The sequence below is a fragment of the Pezoporus flaviventris genome, unplaced genomic scaffold, assembly GCF_033815535.1.
Source record: "Pezoporus flaviventris isolate CSIRO_AGI_PZ_B2104156 unplaced genomic scaffold, CSIRO_AGI_Pfla_v1 ptg000078l, whole genome shotgun sequence".
Classification (NCBI taxonomy): domain Eukaryota; kingdom Metazoa; phylum Chordata; class Aves; order Psittaciformes; family Psittacidae; genus Pezoporus; species Pezoporus flaviventris.
Window position 1 is genome coordinate 1,126,230 of NW_026892626.1, and position 16,495 is coordinate 1,142,724.

The 16,495-nt window shown below is 54.5% G+C and overlaps 2 protein-coding genes across 4 annotated transcripts in view; both read right to left on the reverse strand.

Annotated features, from left to right (window-relative positions):
• Positions 1-16,495, reverse strand: part of CUNH8orf33 (chromosome unknown C8orf33 homolog) — a 212,552-nt gene that overhangs the window by 181,740 nt on the left and 14,317 nt on the right. The window lies entirely within an intron of this gene.
• The window catches only part of NTN3 (netrin 3), a 30,517-nt gene that overhangs the window by 7,668 nt on the left and 6,354 nt on the right, over positions 1-16,495 (reverse strand). The window contains exons 1-3 of one of the 3 annotated variants that reach the window (XM_061473422.1): positions 13,106-13,194; positions 11,979-12,973; positions 5,076-5,264 (exon numbers count right to left, since the gene is read on the reverse strand). In XM_061473422.1, the coding sequence (XP_061329406.1) occupies positions 5,076-5,264; positions 11,979-12,945 (1,156 nt within the window). In that variant the 5' untranslated portion in view covers positions 12,946-12,973; positions 13,106-13,194. Of the gene's footprint in view, positions 1-5,075; positions 5,265-11,978; positions 12,974-13,105; positions 13,195-16,495 lie in introns of those variants that run through there. The other 2 variants (XM_061473423.1, XM_061473424.1) reach the window with 2 other exon arrangements.

The following is a 16,495-nucleotide window of genomic DNA, read 5'->3' on the forward strand; positions in this document are numbered from 1 at the left end:
TATTCACGCTCAGAACAGACCCAAAGTTATTCTCCATCAGTGGATGATAGACCTACCGAGGGCTGTCTACATGGAAGAATGCAGGAAGGAGATGCTCACTCGGGAGCATCTTCCTGCCTGGGGCTGGGCTGGCTATGAGCTGGAAGAGGTTATCTTGGCCCCCATCAGTGTAAGAAAGAGTTGAACATGATTCCAAAGCAAAAAAAAACCCAACACCCCTCACTTTCCCTCACAGCCCCCCGATGTTATCATTTCCCTAATTTTCACCAGATGGGGCTGGTGGGAGCACCAAGGCACTGCTCCTTCAGGCCCCCTCCCACACGGCTAAAAACCAGAGCAAGCAGCCTGTAATGGGGACCAGATGCTTCACCCTTATCAGATCTTGGCTGGGACTGGAAGCGGACGTCTTTCTGACAGAGATATTTTGAGGGCTCAGCTGTGATAACAAATGGCAGTGAGCAAGGGAGCCTTGGCATGATGCAGGGCCATTGGAAACAAGGGGGCTTTCTTGGGCACCAGTGCTGGATCCTTGGTGTGAATTTTAAGAAGGGACATAAATCTCAACACAATCAGGATCCAACTCATCTAAGCAGATCTCTCTTCATGCAGTAGAATAAAGCTTTCAATGACTCTTGACTTTTTACCTGAATCAGCCATTAAGACAGCTTTTTTCATCTTAGGTCCACAGCAGATATGTGGTTTTGGGAGACCACCCTTGTCTCTGCCAGACCAACCTCCAGCCCCTCACCCTGCCATGGTGGGATTTCCCACAGGCTCACAGAAATCCTTTGCTCCTTCCCACTTGGATGGGAAAAGTATCCCAGGCAGCACCCAGTGCTTCCCCTGACCAGTCCCACATCCCAGCATGGCCGCATCTCACCACTCTGCCTCAGCATCTCCATCCTTCCTCATCCTGAGGTGACCGACAGTGGTGGCTGGCTCAGGGATGAAGGAACTGGGGGCATAGCTCCAGCTTCATCCCCAGCTCTACCACCACAGCTCCGTCCCCAGCTGCAGCTCCAGCTCCATTCCTATCCCCATCCTCATCTCCATTCCCAGATCCAGATCCATGTCCGCTGCGCACACATTGAGCCCTGCTGCTCACAGCCCTTCCGGGTGCCAGGATCTGGCCCACAGAGCTTGAATAGTGGATTAAGTCACTAGCTTGGAGCTTAACTCATTGAGCTGTCTTGCTCAATGCATGTCTTGCACCTAATATTGAGGGTATTTTTGCATCTTAAGGCTTAGCTGCTACTGCTTCCCCAGTTTTCACTGCAGAAAGCTCAGGGTTTACAGCTTTGTTTAAACTACAGGGATCAAGGCACACCCATTCTTCATTTGACTTCGCAATTACCATCACTGAATTAATCCTGCAGGTTGTTCTGCCTTTTCCATTCTCCCAGCTTTTCCGTCTCGCAGTGCCCAGTGGTGACACCAGGACAGGGAGGCCCTTCTGGGAGGGAAGAGTTTGACTTAGCGGCTGAGGGCTACATTCCAGTTCCAGAAGGAGACATGGGCCTCTGCAATGTACAGTTGATATTTCTCTGCCTGTTTCAAAGATGTTGCATCCCAAGCAGAAATGAACCATGGATGGATAGTTCAGTAATGTGCACTGGGATCTGCTAAATAAAACGAAAGAGTTCCTGGCCTCTGGGCTGATTTTTCACCTCCTGAATATGAACTGAGCTTCATCCCTAGCACCTGCAGTATCTCTCTTTGCTAGGATGCTCAGCTTCTGCCCTGGACCATCACCATGGCACATGCAAACGTCTTCATCCAAAGCCACACCCCTCAGTTCCCAGCAGCTTACTCCACAACTGCTTTTAACATCTGTTGTCATGAGCCATGCTTTTCCTTTTCCTTCTGTTTTCTTGAGGAAGTGTAGATACCTGAGCTGTACGTCCAAGACACATCTTTGGAAAACACAAGCCCAAACTCTCTAGTCACAGAATCCCAGACTGGTTTGGGTTGGGAGCAACGTTAAAGCTCATCCAGTTCCAACCTCCTGCCATGGGCAGGGACACCTTCCACTAGACCAGGTTAGCTGCTCTAAGGTCTTCCCAGAGCCTTCTCTTCTCCAGGCTGAACAAGCAGAGCTCTCCCACAGAGAGACCTGTCTCAGAGCAGAGGTGATCCAGACCTCTGATCATATCTCTAGCAGCAACAAATCCCATTCATGGCACTGGGCAGGTAGGCTCTCAGGTGCTGGTCCCGCTCCAAAGAGCTCCCAATCCCAACAAGATCCACCACTCGGTAAGTACAAGGAACGGGTGGAAACGCACTTTGCTTTACTGAAGAAGGGACAGCCAAAGGAGCAGAAGCATCAGGGATTTTATTATTAGCTCAGTTCCCTGAGGCAGAGACAGGAACTGGCTCCCAAGACCCAAGAACCGCCTTTACTGACATTCTCCTCAACATACACACTGTGGTAGGGAACAGCCCTTGTTCACATGCTCATCTGGTGAGGCTCAACCTTTGGAGCACTTCCAAACCTGGGGTAAACCCTGCCAGCCCTCCAGAAATGGCACCTCCCATTCCTGGCTGGCAGAGATCTGCCCTGGCTTGGTACTCGGACGGGCAGGAGAGGGACCCTGCAGCACTCAGCTCCTCTGCAGCATGGACTGGTGTTTCTCCTGCACAGCAGCATCAGTCCTCGCCCTGTCCTACCAGCTCCTGAGCACCCCTGGGTGCTCTGCACACTCCATCCTCTCCAGCGCAGCCACCTTGAATCTCAGACGCTTTCCATCACCTCAATGCTCCACAATTACAGGCCTGGGAAGATGGTGGAGCAGGACCAGGCACAGGCAGAAGGAGGCAGCCATAGCCCCTCTGCTTCGTCCACCCTCAGCCCTGAAAATGGAGGGACCTGAGCCAGAGCCTGGGTAGGAAATGCTGCACCTGCAGTATATCCTCCTCCCTGCTTCCAGCACCCAGCCAAATCCTGCTTGCTTTATTTATCAGTTTTTGCTCTCTTTCCTGGATGGAGCAGAAACAGAAACCTCAGTGCCCAGCACAAAGGCAGCACTGGGGATGCTGGGTGCCACAGAGAAGAGAACACCTGCAAGGATTCCACTTTGCTTGGGATTTCATGGGATAATTTTGGTAACAAAGGTAGAAGGAGCTGGTGAACCAAAGGGAAGCAGAAACCGCTCATCCAGGGCAGGGTGGGGAGGCTGGGTACTGACTGCAGAGGATGTGAGGGGAGGTGGAGGTGGCACAGCCACCCCAGTAGCCTCACAAGCCCTGGTGCCAGCTGGGGTGAGTGAGGACTGCCTGTGATCCCCCAGTGCTTGAGGACAATCCTCACAGAAAAGGGAATTTTGCTGCAGCTGCCCAAGTCCAGCAGTGCTGGAGCAGGAGCTGGGGACTGCTGCCATCCCTCCCTGGCCTCAGTCAGAGTCAGGACCCCTCCGGGAATGGGACAGGGCCCAGGATGCTGGGCTATAGACCTTCAGGATGCATGGAATCATAGAATGGTTTGGGTTGGAAAGGAGATTAAGATCATCCAGTTCCAAACGTCCTCCTACCATGGGCAGGGACACCTCCCACTAGACCATGTCACCAAAGCCTTGTCCAACCTGGTCTTGAACACTGCCAGGGATGGGGCAGCCACAGCTTCTCTGGGCAACCTGTGCAAACATCTCATCCCCCTCACTGTAAAGAACTTCTTCCTTAAATCTAACCTGAACTTCTCCTGTCTCAGTTTAAACCCATTCCCTCTTGTTCTATGGCTACAGTCCCTAGTGATGAGTCCCTCCCCAGCATCCCTATAGGCACCCTTGAGATACTGGAAGGCTGCTATGAGGTCTCCATGCAGCTTCTGTTCTCCATGCCTTGTCCTCCCTCCTCCTCTTCCTCTCTCCTAGTGTCACCCCAAGGATGGTGGTACCTGGCATGGCTTTGGGACCTGGTTGCTGCCTGGCATGAAGCCCGGCAACAGGAAACCCTTGCTGCTGCTGGGGGGCTGCCATGACCAGAGCCATAGCAGTGACATGGTTTGGCCATGCTGTTGGGCCTGGGAAGCCCATGGGAGCACGGGCTGCTGAGGAGGGATCTGTCGATCTGTGAGCTGCTTGGGTGATTACAGCTGATGAGCTAAGGAGGTGGCTGCAGGCAAGGCTGCCCTTGTCAGTGCTCAGCCATGCTCCTGCTGCTGTGCCAGTCAAACATGGAAAGTTTCTTCCTTTATCTCCTCAACTGCTCCCATGGAACACAGCATGGGAAAGGGACAAATGTCACCTCTTACATGAGCCAGAATGACAACAAAACTAGGGCACCCTAGAGGGGAACCCCAAAAGTCAAATCCTTCAATTCATGTCTGCGGCCACAACATTAACGGTCCAAAACCAAAACCACAGTTCCTGTGGACCCTACATAAACATACTATGTTTATGTTCTCACAGCAGCAGGGGTGCCCAGTGCCCATGAAATACTGCACTCCCTTCTGGGGGGTACTTGCACTCTAAGCTGGAAAAAGAGGGATCAGGGATGAATTCAGAGCACATGATATCTGGCACAGGCTGTGGACCTTTTAAGGTCAAGCTGTGGCTCAATGGCTTGGAGCAATTGCATCTCTTGGCCAGCTCAGGGACAAGCCACCCTACCTGCAGGCACTATGAGCCATGGTGCTCAGCATCCTCTCCAAAACAGCTCCCCAGAGCTACCCCATAGCTAAAACACACACCCGGATCCTGCTCCACAGCCCAGCAGGATGATGGACACCTCTGCCAGCATCCCCAGCCCTGTAAGGCAGGAAAGCCATCGCGGGTCATTTTGTGAAGCAGCTTGAACACTTCCAAGCACATCCATGGCCCAGACACCAGGACCCTGCCAGGATGGATGGAGCTCAAGGAATATGCTCACTCCCTGCCCATTGTCCTCCCCATTGCTTGAGGAGATGTGTTTGAAATGATGTCCCTGCCTGGTACTCTTGGGGTGGCAGAGGTGACCTGGATGACGGAGGCTGGAGGTGACCTGCAGCCAGGCTCTGAGCAAAAGGATGTTGCAAAGATGGGAGGGAGATCAAGACAGATTGTACGACCCACACTGCCTGCATGGAGAATCCCCCAGCTTACCTTTACAGGCCTTGCGGTCCGTAATGGACTTGCTGAGGTCCCGGTAGAAGCCCTCCTTGCAGTAGTGGCAGTGCCGCCCCGCGGTGTTGTGCCGGCAGTTGAGGCACACGCCACCGCTCTTCCTGCCTGAGAGCTTGTACAGCTCCATGTTGAAGCGGCAGCGCCGGGCGTGCAGGTTGCAGTTACAGGCTGCAAGGGAAGGGGAGAGGATGAGGGCTGGGGGTGCAACTTGGGACCCACCGGGGTGAGCTGGAGCTGCCCCAGTGCCAATGAACAGGACAGGCAGGGCACAGCTGGCCCCCAATGTGCTATCCAGATGTGCAGCATCAGCCAGTGCAAGGGGGTCAGGGTGGAGGAGAAAGGGCACATGTAGGGCTGGGGCATGGCTCAGGTGGAGGCAAGTATGGGGTGGAAGGGTGTAGATACGGGGTCTGGCAGCACACCCAGGCACCTGCAGCCCCATTGTCCCCCATCCCCCTTCCCACCCTCACGGGTGGGTGCACTGGCCTTGCTCCTGCTGCCTCACAGGGCACCATCCTCACCACCAACAATGGAGCCCCCAAACCCCTTACATTTAAGGCTCTACCCTGTATGCACGTGTGCACACACATAGCAGCCCGCACAGCAACCCATGTGTGCACAAACAAATGTGCACAGGGACACACACAAGCTCACGTGCACACAATCATGTATACGTGAACATGCATACACAAAAAACGTGCCCCTAAATATCTACATACATGTGCACACACGTGTCCATGAGCATCTAAATGTCCCCATATCATTACATGTTCACACATGCACGCACACAGATGTGCACAGAAACAGCTACATGCCATTACACAGAATCACAGAACCACAGACTGCTTAGGGTTGGAAAGGACCTTAAAGCTCATACAGTTCCAACCCCCTGCTATGGGCACATGTGCACAAATGCATGCTCACACACATGCATGAATATGCATGCACAGATGCTGGCACATGCGCACATGTGTGTGCTGCTGCACACCCACACGAATGCTGTTCTTTCATCAGCTCCCCCTGCCTGGCTCCAAGTGTACAAGATAAAAAGCAAAGCAACACCCGCTCCTGCTTAACACTCGCAAAAGGATAATGGGAACAAGATTTCTTTTGGCGAAACACAGCGCCCTTCCCCCGGAGCTGGTAAATTGAGGTTGGGTGAGAGTTTTTCCAGGTGTCCTGTGAAATTCATTAATGTGTTAGACCAGATTTAACTGCTCAGGCCTGGCTTGGCGGGTGTGAGAAGTTGTCTCCCCCATGGCCGGCAGGAGCTTCAGTCCTGCAGAGCAAACACTCCCTCACCCGCCTGGTTGCAAGGATGCTGGTGGAAGGAAGAAAGAGCAAACCCTGGCCCTAAAAACAAAAAGAGCCTTTTGGAGGCCTAAGTGAGTGGGGTGAAAACTGGTGCTGGCACCACACGTTCAAACCCTCAGCTCCCCCCGGAGGTCCCTCATGCTGAGATTAGTGTAAAAATCACATGGCAGGCATCAAAATAACACTTGGTGTGTCAGTAGGTGCCTCGGGGGCTTGTGCCTTTTGAGCTCTTTTTCGTTTGTTTCCCTGGTGATGGTGAAAATAGGGACTTCTGAGGCAAATTCTGACTCTGGATGCTGGGATGCAGCTCCTGTGGGGAGAGCAGCAAATACTGCCCATGGTCCAAGTAGTCTGGGATGCTCTGTGCCAGGGATGCTGATGCTTGGCCAGGCTTTGCCAGGGCCAGGAGAGGTGGTAAAGTACCCCAGTATCCAGACTGTTCTTGCACATACCAGATAGCAGGACAGGGACAAGCCAGGTGGTTTGTGCCACTGAACTGAGGCAATTGCATGGAACAGCAGCAAAGGAGCAATATTTGGGGGTAGAGGGGCCTCGTTATTCCCTTGCATTACTGAAAGGCCAGTTGGGTTACCCCAAAGGGCAGCTCTGCTGTCCCATTGGGAATGCTTGGGGTCACCCCTGTTTGTCCCCTGCATCCTCTGGGGAAAGAGGGCAGATGGCAGCCCAGAGGGGAGTCTATGGGCAGCAGAGAAAGGTCAGGCAAATGATTCACTGCCCTTGGCACAGGTCCCTCCCTGTCTCCAGTTTAATTGGTGAGAGAGTAACTGGGACGTCTCACAGCATCACCAAACCTGCTGCAGGCCAGGGGCCCTCCTGGGTGGCACCTTTCCCTGGGAACATGCTGCAGGCCCTCCCAGGAGCCGGCTTCTGGGAAGAAACCTCCTCTTGCTGCCCAGCATCATCCCCTCTGGGATGCTGCTGTTGCCCACTCTGGGTTATTCCTTCCAGTCTAGGTTGGGGGTCAGGAAACTGCCTCCATCTGAGCTGGAGCCAAGCCAGGATTTTGGCATGGTCCTGGCCAGCCAAGGTGGGGATCTGGCCAGGCTGGGATGGGTGGCTGTCCCCTGCTCGGGGACAGGATCACATCAGCATGGGATCCACGGTTCAGCCATCTGGCACTAATTGGGGCAGTCAGGTCCCTCTTACCCAGATAAATACTTCCCTGTTCCTCAGCGCCGGCTAGGTTTCAAGCTCTCTCTGTCTCCCGTTAATCACTAATTAAAGGCTTGAATGTTCCCTGCTGTTTGGGGTATTAATAAGAATTTAATCGCACAGTTTGGGGCTAATTATGTGGTAGCTTGCTTCCGCCCTCATACAGTATGCCCAATTAAACAATCATATGATCAATTAAACAATCACAACATCTAACAATTTGCAATAATAGACTAATTAAATGTTGACACCTTGCAAAGGAGCAACGTTCTGTCCCCCTTTTGATGGTGGTTGAACCCCGGCCCACGCTCTGGCCACCCCACAACCTCTCCTCCTCCAGGCTGCTGCGGGTGAAGAGTGGAGGGTGATAGCACAAGGCGGTTTGGGGCAGGAAGCCCCTCACAGGACAGGCAGCGCTGCGCACCAGGGCACACGTGTGGCAGGCGATGGATGGAGCCCGCAGGGCAGGAGCATGGCTGCTGCCCCTGGAATTTTCCTGGGAATAATTAGGGAAGGCAGCCGGCTCAGTGAAACCCTAGACCTGCCGCTGCTGCCAACCCGCAGTGGATTCAAGCTACGCCCCTGCTTTGGCTGGAGGAGAGCCCGGGGCAGGATGAGGCTGCACCTCCACCCTGGGATGGGAACCGAGACCCTTCCCTCCCATCCACACTGCCCCTCCTCATGCGGAACGTGCTTGGGAAAAGAGGGGCCAGGGCTCATGCTGCCAAGAAGCAGGAGGGGAAGCAGAAGTGGTGGAGAGCCCTCCCTGAGGGCTACGAGGGGCAAGGCTGAGCCACTCCAGCCCCAGCCGGGGAGGAGTAGGACTTAAGATGCTCAGACAAGTATGAATACCCTCCATCGTGGTGTCTGCCTACTCCCAGCACTCCTGCCTTGGCACCCGCTGTCCATGCGGTGCAGCATCCCAGCAGACTGGGGGTTCAGGGGGATGCTGCTCGCTTGCCACCTCCCAAAGCCACTACCAACCCCGAATTACTGCCCACTATGCTCCCAGGGAAGGACCGTGGTTGGTGCTGCTATTTTCCAGCACATATGATAGGGAGAAGGCAGGGAGCATCCTGCCAGGGTAAGGGCTGCCAACAGCACATATCCCGCTCTAGAAGTAAAACTGGCCAGGGCAGCTCAAGGGGGTGTTTCTGAGATTTTTGCATGGGAAGTACTGAGATAGAAGAAGAAAGCAAAGATGTACAAGGAGCGACAGAGGACATAAGGGAAGCACTTGGTATCCTCTAAGTCCCATCACCTCTAAGTCCCATCACCACTCCAAGGATCAGTGTTTTCAGGCTCTGGCATCCCAGATCAATCTCCACAGCCCTCCAGCCCAGAGCAGAGGGAGCAGCAGCCAGCGAGGTCCTCCCAGGGGGGCACAGCCCCTCCTTCCTCACCGAACCCCCCGCATCAGAGCCAGCCCCGTGCATTATCCCAGTGCTCTGGGAGCGCTCCCGCAGCGGCGGCCACAAAGAGAACAAGAGCTCCTGCATCCCCAGTGACTGCATCAATTACTTCCAGTGGCTGCCCTGTGCTAATCCGCTTCCCCTTCTTCTCCAGGACAGGAGTTAGGGGGTTGCCTGCCGGGGGGCGGTGATAGGCTGCATGTGCAAGCAGTGGTGGGGAGGAGGAGGAGGCACAAGAATAAAGCTGATGCATCTCATGGGGGGAGCTCAGGACTTCGGTGATCCTGCTCGCACAGGCCACTCTGCTGGGATTATCCTTCACTGAAGGGCTAAAAGCTGGAGGGACACATGGATGAGGACACATGTCTGTCCTTCCTGCCTCTTTCCCGTTTTGGGCAGGGCACAGCAAAGCATCCTAATATTGGCAGGGCAAACACCTAGTGGGACATTCAGCCCTTTGGGGGTATCAGAGAGTCCCCTGTGCCCATGGACCGATGGCACCACTCTCTAACCACCAGGCACAGGGCCATGCACCCTGCGGCATGGAGCAGGCACTGGGCCCTCTTGCCAAGCCAGCAGTGTGATAAATCCACTGTCACCACCCTGGCTGGTGACATCCCCAAACCTGCCTACTTGCCAAAGCCACGCTGCCCCCCCCAGTGCCACAGAACAGCAATGTCCCTGTGAACCTCATGGCCACCACATGGCAGCCGTAGTGGGGTCATGCCCATTGCCCATGCTCAGACCTCAGCCATCACCCGCCTGTTTCACTTCTGCATTTCCCACCCCAGCCAGAGGCAGAAATTCTTGTGCAGTTAAAAGTTTGTCCTCAGCTGTGTGGATAGATGTCCCAGCACCATGACATGGTGCAGAACATAAATTTGCCCCCATGCCAGAGCAAGTAGAAACTCCTGGAGTGGGTCAAACCCTCATGCAGGATGCTGGGGAGCACAGAGCCAAGAGGTGACACTTCAGCACGACCTGAAGCTGTATCAGCCCCATGGTTCCATCCAAATCCACTTTTGGGATGTTTTAGCCCCCCAGGCCTGCCCCTTGGCTGGCACTGAGCTGCCAAGCTCCTGCATCCATCCACCCTCCTCCTTCTCACCCCTCCATAGCCACACATGATCACCAACCACCACACACCAGCATCACCGGTGCCCGCTGAAGGATGGAGTCTGAAAGCCTGCAGCCCTAGGCTGAGCAAAGGGAACTTCCCCGGCAGCCTCTCCTTTTAATTGGTACTAATTGCTGCATCTGTTCATGCTGGCTGGGGAGATGTCATTGTTGAAAGGCACAGAGGGGAAGGATTGGGGAGCTAATCCAGCTTTCAGCCGCTAAGCCCTTTGGAGTGGGTGACAGAGAAGCTCTTTTCAGGTCCCTTCAGAGAGGGCACAAAGCCTGAGAGGGGAAAGGGAGAAAGAAGGGGAGCGAATCAACAGGAAAAAACTACTTTCACACGCAGCTCGGGGAAGGGTCTTTGTGCAGGGGGGTTGTTGGGGTGGAGTTTGAAGGGACTGCGCTGTGCCCTCGTCTCCTCTTTTCTCTCTCATTTATCTTTTCAGCCCCATCTGCCGAAAGGGTGACGCAGCTGAGGGCAGTATGCTCAGGAGCACAGCCCTGCGGTGCAGGACCTTCACCCTGTGATGGCCAAGATGGACAGAGGGACAGGAGATCTGCAGATGCTCCCCTCAGTTTAACTTCTTCTGTGCCAGCAGAGCCATCGCTGCTGCCATCACCCTGCTATACCAGAGGACTCAATGGTGAGGCAGATGTGCTGTGGGGTGCCCCAAGGGTCCTCAGGCTAGGGTCCTGCTTTTTATCCCAGGGAGTTTCCATGGGTTCACTTCCATCCAGAGCCCTTCCCCTGGAGGCAGCAGCCATGGGCAGGGTGCAGAGTTGATGGGTTTTTTTCTGAGATTTGCTCCAAAACTCATCTTTCTGAGAAAAGTGGGAGAATGCAAGGGCTGACACATTCCCACAGGAAGTGAGGTGGTTTAAAGCATTGACCCCAGCACTTGCTTGGAGCCTGCTGCCTTTTTAGCCTTTCTTAGAAGAAATCCACTGTAACATATATATATATATATATTTTTTTTTAATATATATATATTATATATATAAATAAAAATAAGACGACAGCTGGGATATCAACAAGACATCGATCACAAATACTAACAAGTCCCCCTGACCTCTGGCACATCCACTGAGCCTTTCAGAGGCTGATTAATGGTATGGCTTTCCCTCGTCTCCATCCTTCCGCCACTCCCTGGGACCCAGGCTCCAGTCCAGGAAGAGTGAGGGGCTGTTCCTCCCTCTCCCAGACTTTTGCAGGGCTGTGGCATTCCCCAACCCCATCCCAAATCAGGACAAAAGAAAAAAAACCTCCATTAAAATCTCACAAAGAGTCAGGAGTGGGAGAGCTGAGCAAAGCCAGTATGATATTTTGGAACCATTTCATTTCAATGACAATATTTTTAACCTCTATGAGGACAGACAAGATAAAACCACCACGCAAAGCGCCATGCCAAACCCCCCATGAATGGTAAAATGTTGACTCAGGTATTTCCTTAATCTCTGCCAGGTTTTGCTGCCTGCTCCCTACCCCACAGCACATCTCATGGGGGACCACTGTGATTCCCCTTTGTGGCTCAGGGACAGCTTGTTTGATGCCCAAGGGAAAACCCCTAGATGGGCATTGTGCATCCCACACCCAGGTTTGCTGACCTGCTGGAAGACACCGCTGATTTTTTGGAGTGTTTCAGTGCCTTTGCCCATGGCAACTTGCTGGAGGGCTGGGAAAGTCAGAGACAGGGCAGATGCTTGAGCCTTTCCAAGCTCTCCAGGGATGGGGGATGCTCCCCAGTACCTCTGGACAAGTGCGCTCTATCACTTTGACTCAGCACCGATCCCATCCTCCCCCAACAACCCATTTAAGAGTTTCAACCCTGTAAAAAATGAAAGTGAAAAATGAAATCTCACTCACCCAGACACTCGTTGGCCTCACGAGCTGTGGCTCGCTGCCAGGGTCGATCATAGTGGAAGGGCTTGCAGCGGTCGCACTCGGGTCCCTCAGTGTTGTGCTTGCAGTCACACACCAGCTTCTGCTCCTTGTCCTTCACACAGCGCGCCGCATGCCCATTGCACTTGCAGCGCCCGCCGACCTGCAGCTCCCCTACCGCGTAATAATATGGGGTGGAGCTGGTGCCTCCTTCGTCCTCCCCAGCATCCCGGCTGCCCAGGTCGCGGAAGAGGTGCGGGCGGCTGAAGACCACACGGATGTCGGTGGCCGTCACCCAGTCCTGGAGCACGGGGCTACTGTCGAAGTCCTGGGCAGAGGGTCGCCCATCAAGGGTGCTGAAGGCAATGAGCCCGCCGGTGAGCGGGTAGAGGTCGGTGAGGCCATCGGTGCAGAGGGCCTCCTGCTCGTTCTGCTTGGTGACGGTGGCTTTGCTGGGCTTGCCGTAGATCTTACGGCACTGGGAGGAATAGTACTGGTATGGCACCCAGGTCTTGCCGTAGTCCATGGACTTGAGGATGGCGGTGGATTCTGGCCGGGGGGAGCAGAACTGGAGGCTGACATAGACCACCTCAAACTTCTTGCCGAGGGAGAGGGTGAGAGTGACATTCTGGGGTGAGTGGTGGAGGGTCTCAGAGCGCCAGCACGTCATATTGGATGCGGTGTTGAGGTCAGTCAGGTAGGCAGGCGGGTGGGCTCGGCGTGGATCCGAGGCGTTGCAATACCGCGTTGGGGGCTTCCCACATGTGCTGGAGGCTTGCACCTCCTTCCCAAAGGCGGCATTGACGAATTCAGGGATGCAGCGGCGAGGAGCACCACTCTCATCGTAGCAAGGGTCCAGGAGGGTCTGCTGGGCCACGAAGGGGTTCACGGTCTGAGAGAAGCCCAGCATGGCAGTGGTGAGGAGCAGGCGCAGGAGCTGCAGGACTTCCATCCTCCCGGGCGAGGGAAATGGCTCCTCCCTGGGTGGACAGCAAAGAGAGAGAATGGCTCCTGCAGCTCTGCCATGAGCAGCACAACCGCAGCACTGCTCATGCAGGAGGCTGGTAAGGGATGGGGAACAGCCCCATGTCTGCCTCTCGACCTGTGCTCACCTTCCCACCCCACACTTACTGATGTAGCCTTCTGGGAGCACAGCAGGGAGATGATTACTTATCCACACTTATCCCTTGCTGCTCATCAGCAGGAGCGAAATACCAAGGATGGGAGGTAGGTAAGAGCTGGAGAGACCTTTCGGCTGTGACAGGAGCTGCAAACCCAAGTTACCCAACCACAGCCCGAAACAGTTGCTGCCAGTGCAAGAGAAAAGAGCACCAGTGAAAACACCTTATGGGGGCATTTTACAACAGGCAGGAGCTCACCAGGATGAAGGCTTTGGGTCCAGCACCACTTTCCCTGCTGTGCCACAGCCCAAGCAACATCCCAGTAACCTTGGGCATGGTAGCTTTCCTGAACCAGATGCTAGATCCCTTCCAAATCCCACCACTACACTGCCTGAGTATTCCCACTGGCAAAAGAAGGTTATTCTGGCCTCACCCCCAGAAACCCAGGTCCGAGTCTGGCCTGTCTGTTAATGGAGGGAAAGGTAAAGACCATCACTGTCCACATTCAAGTGTCTTCTCCTAAAGTTTTGCAATGACTGATAGAATCTAGAGGAAAGTCATAAATACTTGAATGTTCAGATGGCGGTAGCTGATAAACTTGGACAATGCTCACCAGCAACATTTGACATAATTTTGGATTAAAATCAGCTTGAAGGTGCTTGCAAACACCTGACAGAATATCTTGAGGTGCACTGGTGTAGTGCACCCGTGACTCCACTCGTCAGGTGAGATTCAGGGTCCTCTGCACTTTCACTGTAACCTTTCGCAATCACTGGATTGCTGCTATGAAAATACATTTCAGACCCAAACAACAGTGCAGATCAGATGGGGATTTTTGATCAACAGGGAAATAGTGTAATAGGTTTTAAACAGTATAACCTACACTTGCTTCATTAGTTACTATTATCAAGGGCATGTAGGGACAGGACAAGGGGGAATGGCTTTAACCTGACAGAGGGGAGACCGAGATGAGCTCTTAGGCAGAAGCTCTTCCCTGTGAGGGTGCTGAGGCGCTGGCACAGGGTGCCCAGAGAAGCTGTGGCTGCCCCATCCCTGGCAGTGTTCAAGGCCAGGTTGGACACAGGGGCTTGGAGGAAGCTGCTCTAGTGGAAGGTGTCCCTGCCCGTGGAAGTGAGTTGGAACTGGATGAGCTTAAACATTGCTCCCAACCCAAACCAGCCTGGGATTCTGCGTGACTTGGATTTTGTGCTTCACTCAAAGAATAAAGCTCTGCTCCAACAGCATGACCCAAGCACAGTGATGCTCTGCTCCCCGTCTACAGCCCCCAACACCACCCTGGCCTGTCTGGCTGCCCAATTGGCCTAAGGAGCCTGGCAGGGGACAGCCCATTCCAAATGATACAGGGGTTTGGGGTTTTCTGCTTTATTCCCTTTCGCAAAAAAACACCAAGGAGCATGGCTTTGGAAGGAAGCTGCCTCTGTCCGGCTGCCAAACAACTATTGGGGGAAGCTCCTTTGTTCTCAGCCACGCTCAGGCAGGCAGCCAGTGCCAGAGCCTATGCATCTCCAGTGAGAAGGGAGCAGGGACAGGGGTCTCAGCCCATCCCTAGACATCTCCCCCAGGACAAATCCTGGCCCTGCCACCTCCACGCTGTTTCCTCACCGCTTTATCTGCCAATGGAAAAGGAGATGCTGCCTGCTGAAAAGCCAGTGGCTCCCTAGGTGGTCTCTGCATCACCCAGGCAGCATGTCCCTCACTGTGTGGCAGCACTACGGACCCCTTTGGGGACACAGCAGCCCAAGATGAGGGATGCTGTCTCTAGGGTGCCCAGAGCACTGACAACCCCCTATTCCACAGGAGCAGAGGGGGTATCAGGGATGTGGCTATCACCACAGTGGAGGAAGCACCGTGTCCCAAAGCACAAGGCAGTGAACAGCATCCCCATTGCAGGCAGCTGCCTCGTGGGCAGGAGGTGAAGCCCTAGTTGCTCCAAGCTTCCCTGCATCTGCCTGTCTGGGAACTGCTGAGTGAAGACAGCCTCTGGTTAACCCCTCAATACAATCCTGATGGAACCATTCCCAGGACCAGCCTAGTGCAGAGCAGCAGGCAGTGAACCAGAGCCCCTGCCAGCCCACAGGGCTCCTGCACTCAACCCAGCACCGAACCCCCCCTGCAATGCCAGTACTACCTGACCATGCAAATGCTTGTAGAGACCAGCATGGCCCTTCAGTCTTGTGATGCTGCAGCTCACCCATCATGCCATCCAATGCACACCCCACAGAGGGGACCTGGCTGGGTGCAGCCACCACCACCTCCCATCCCACCAGTGTCAGGGCAGCAGATGGGACCAGCACAACCCTATCAGAACAGAGGAGAAACCCCCTGGGATGCCGTAGAATCTGCATGAATCCACTCCAGGGGAACTTGGGCGTATCAAATGAGGCACACACCCTCTCCTCTATGCTACACGGTAGCAAGATGACAGGAGTAGGGCCATGCTCAGTGCGCCACCTGCAAAGGCCTTTTAATTCCTGGTAAGACACAAAGGTAGAAAGAAACCCCTGCCCAGAGGGCAGAGATAGCACCCACACCCAGTGGTGGCAAGGGAAGAGCCCAGAGGTGAAGGTGTAACAAGCAGGGCTGGGGCAGCAGGTCTAGGGCTCGGACCAGGGTTACCACTGGGACACTTAGGGAAACAAGCATCTCCCACCCACCCTCTGCATCCAACGGGAAGCTCAGTTTCTCCTGCCTACTGCAGCATGGTGCAAGCCCCAGAGGTTCCATGGGCAACCTTTGGGGGCTCTGCTCCTGGGGGGAGCCAGTGCTGGCTCGTTGGTGCTGTGGAGGCAGGGCAGGAATGGAAATCATTATCATTCGTGAGACCACACATAGGCACGCACGCTCCGTGCCCGACTCACCCCATTATCCTGCCGAAAGAGAGCCAGGGCCACTGGTCTCTGCGGGCCTCACCTTGTATCAGAGAAGCCTCAGCATGCTCCTTTTACGCATATTCAGCATGACCCCGCACTTCTGGCAAGCTGCTGGGGAGGCCTTGCTGTGGGGATTTCTCTCCCCGGCCCCTATCTTTCCCTGCTTTCCACTTCCCATCTTCACTGCCCCTGGGTTCAGTGCAAACAGAGGGTGCTGACTGAGGAAGGAGAAATGTCCCATCCCTGGCAGTGCTCAAGGCCAGGTTGAATGGGGCTTGGAGCAACCTGGTCTAGTGGAAGGTGTCCCTGCCCACGGCAGAGGGATGGAACTGGATGAGCTTAATGTCCTTTCCAACCCAAACCAGTCTGGGATTCTGGGATTCTATGAAATGGGACAAGTCTGTTGGCACAAATCCAGCACAAGGAGGGGGTGCAGCTCCCAGTGACAGCACACTAGCGGTGTCCCCGGCAATGCTCTCGGGTGGCCGCC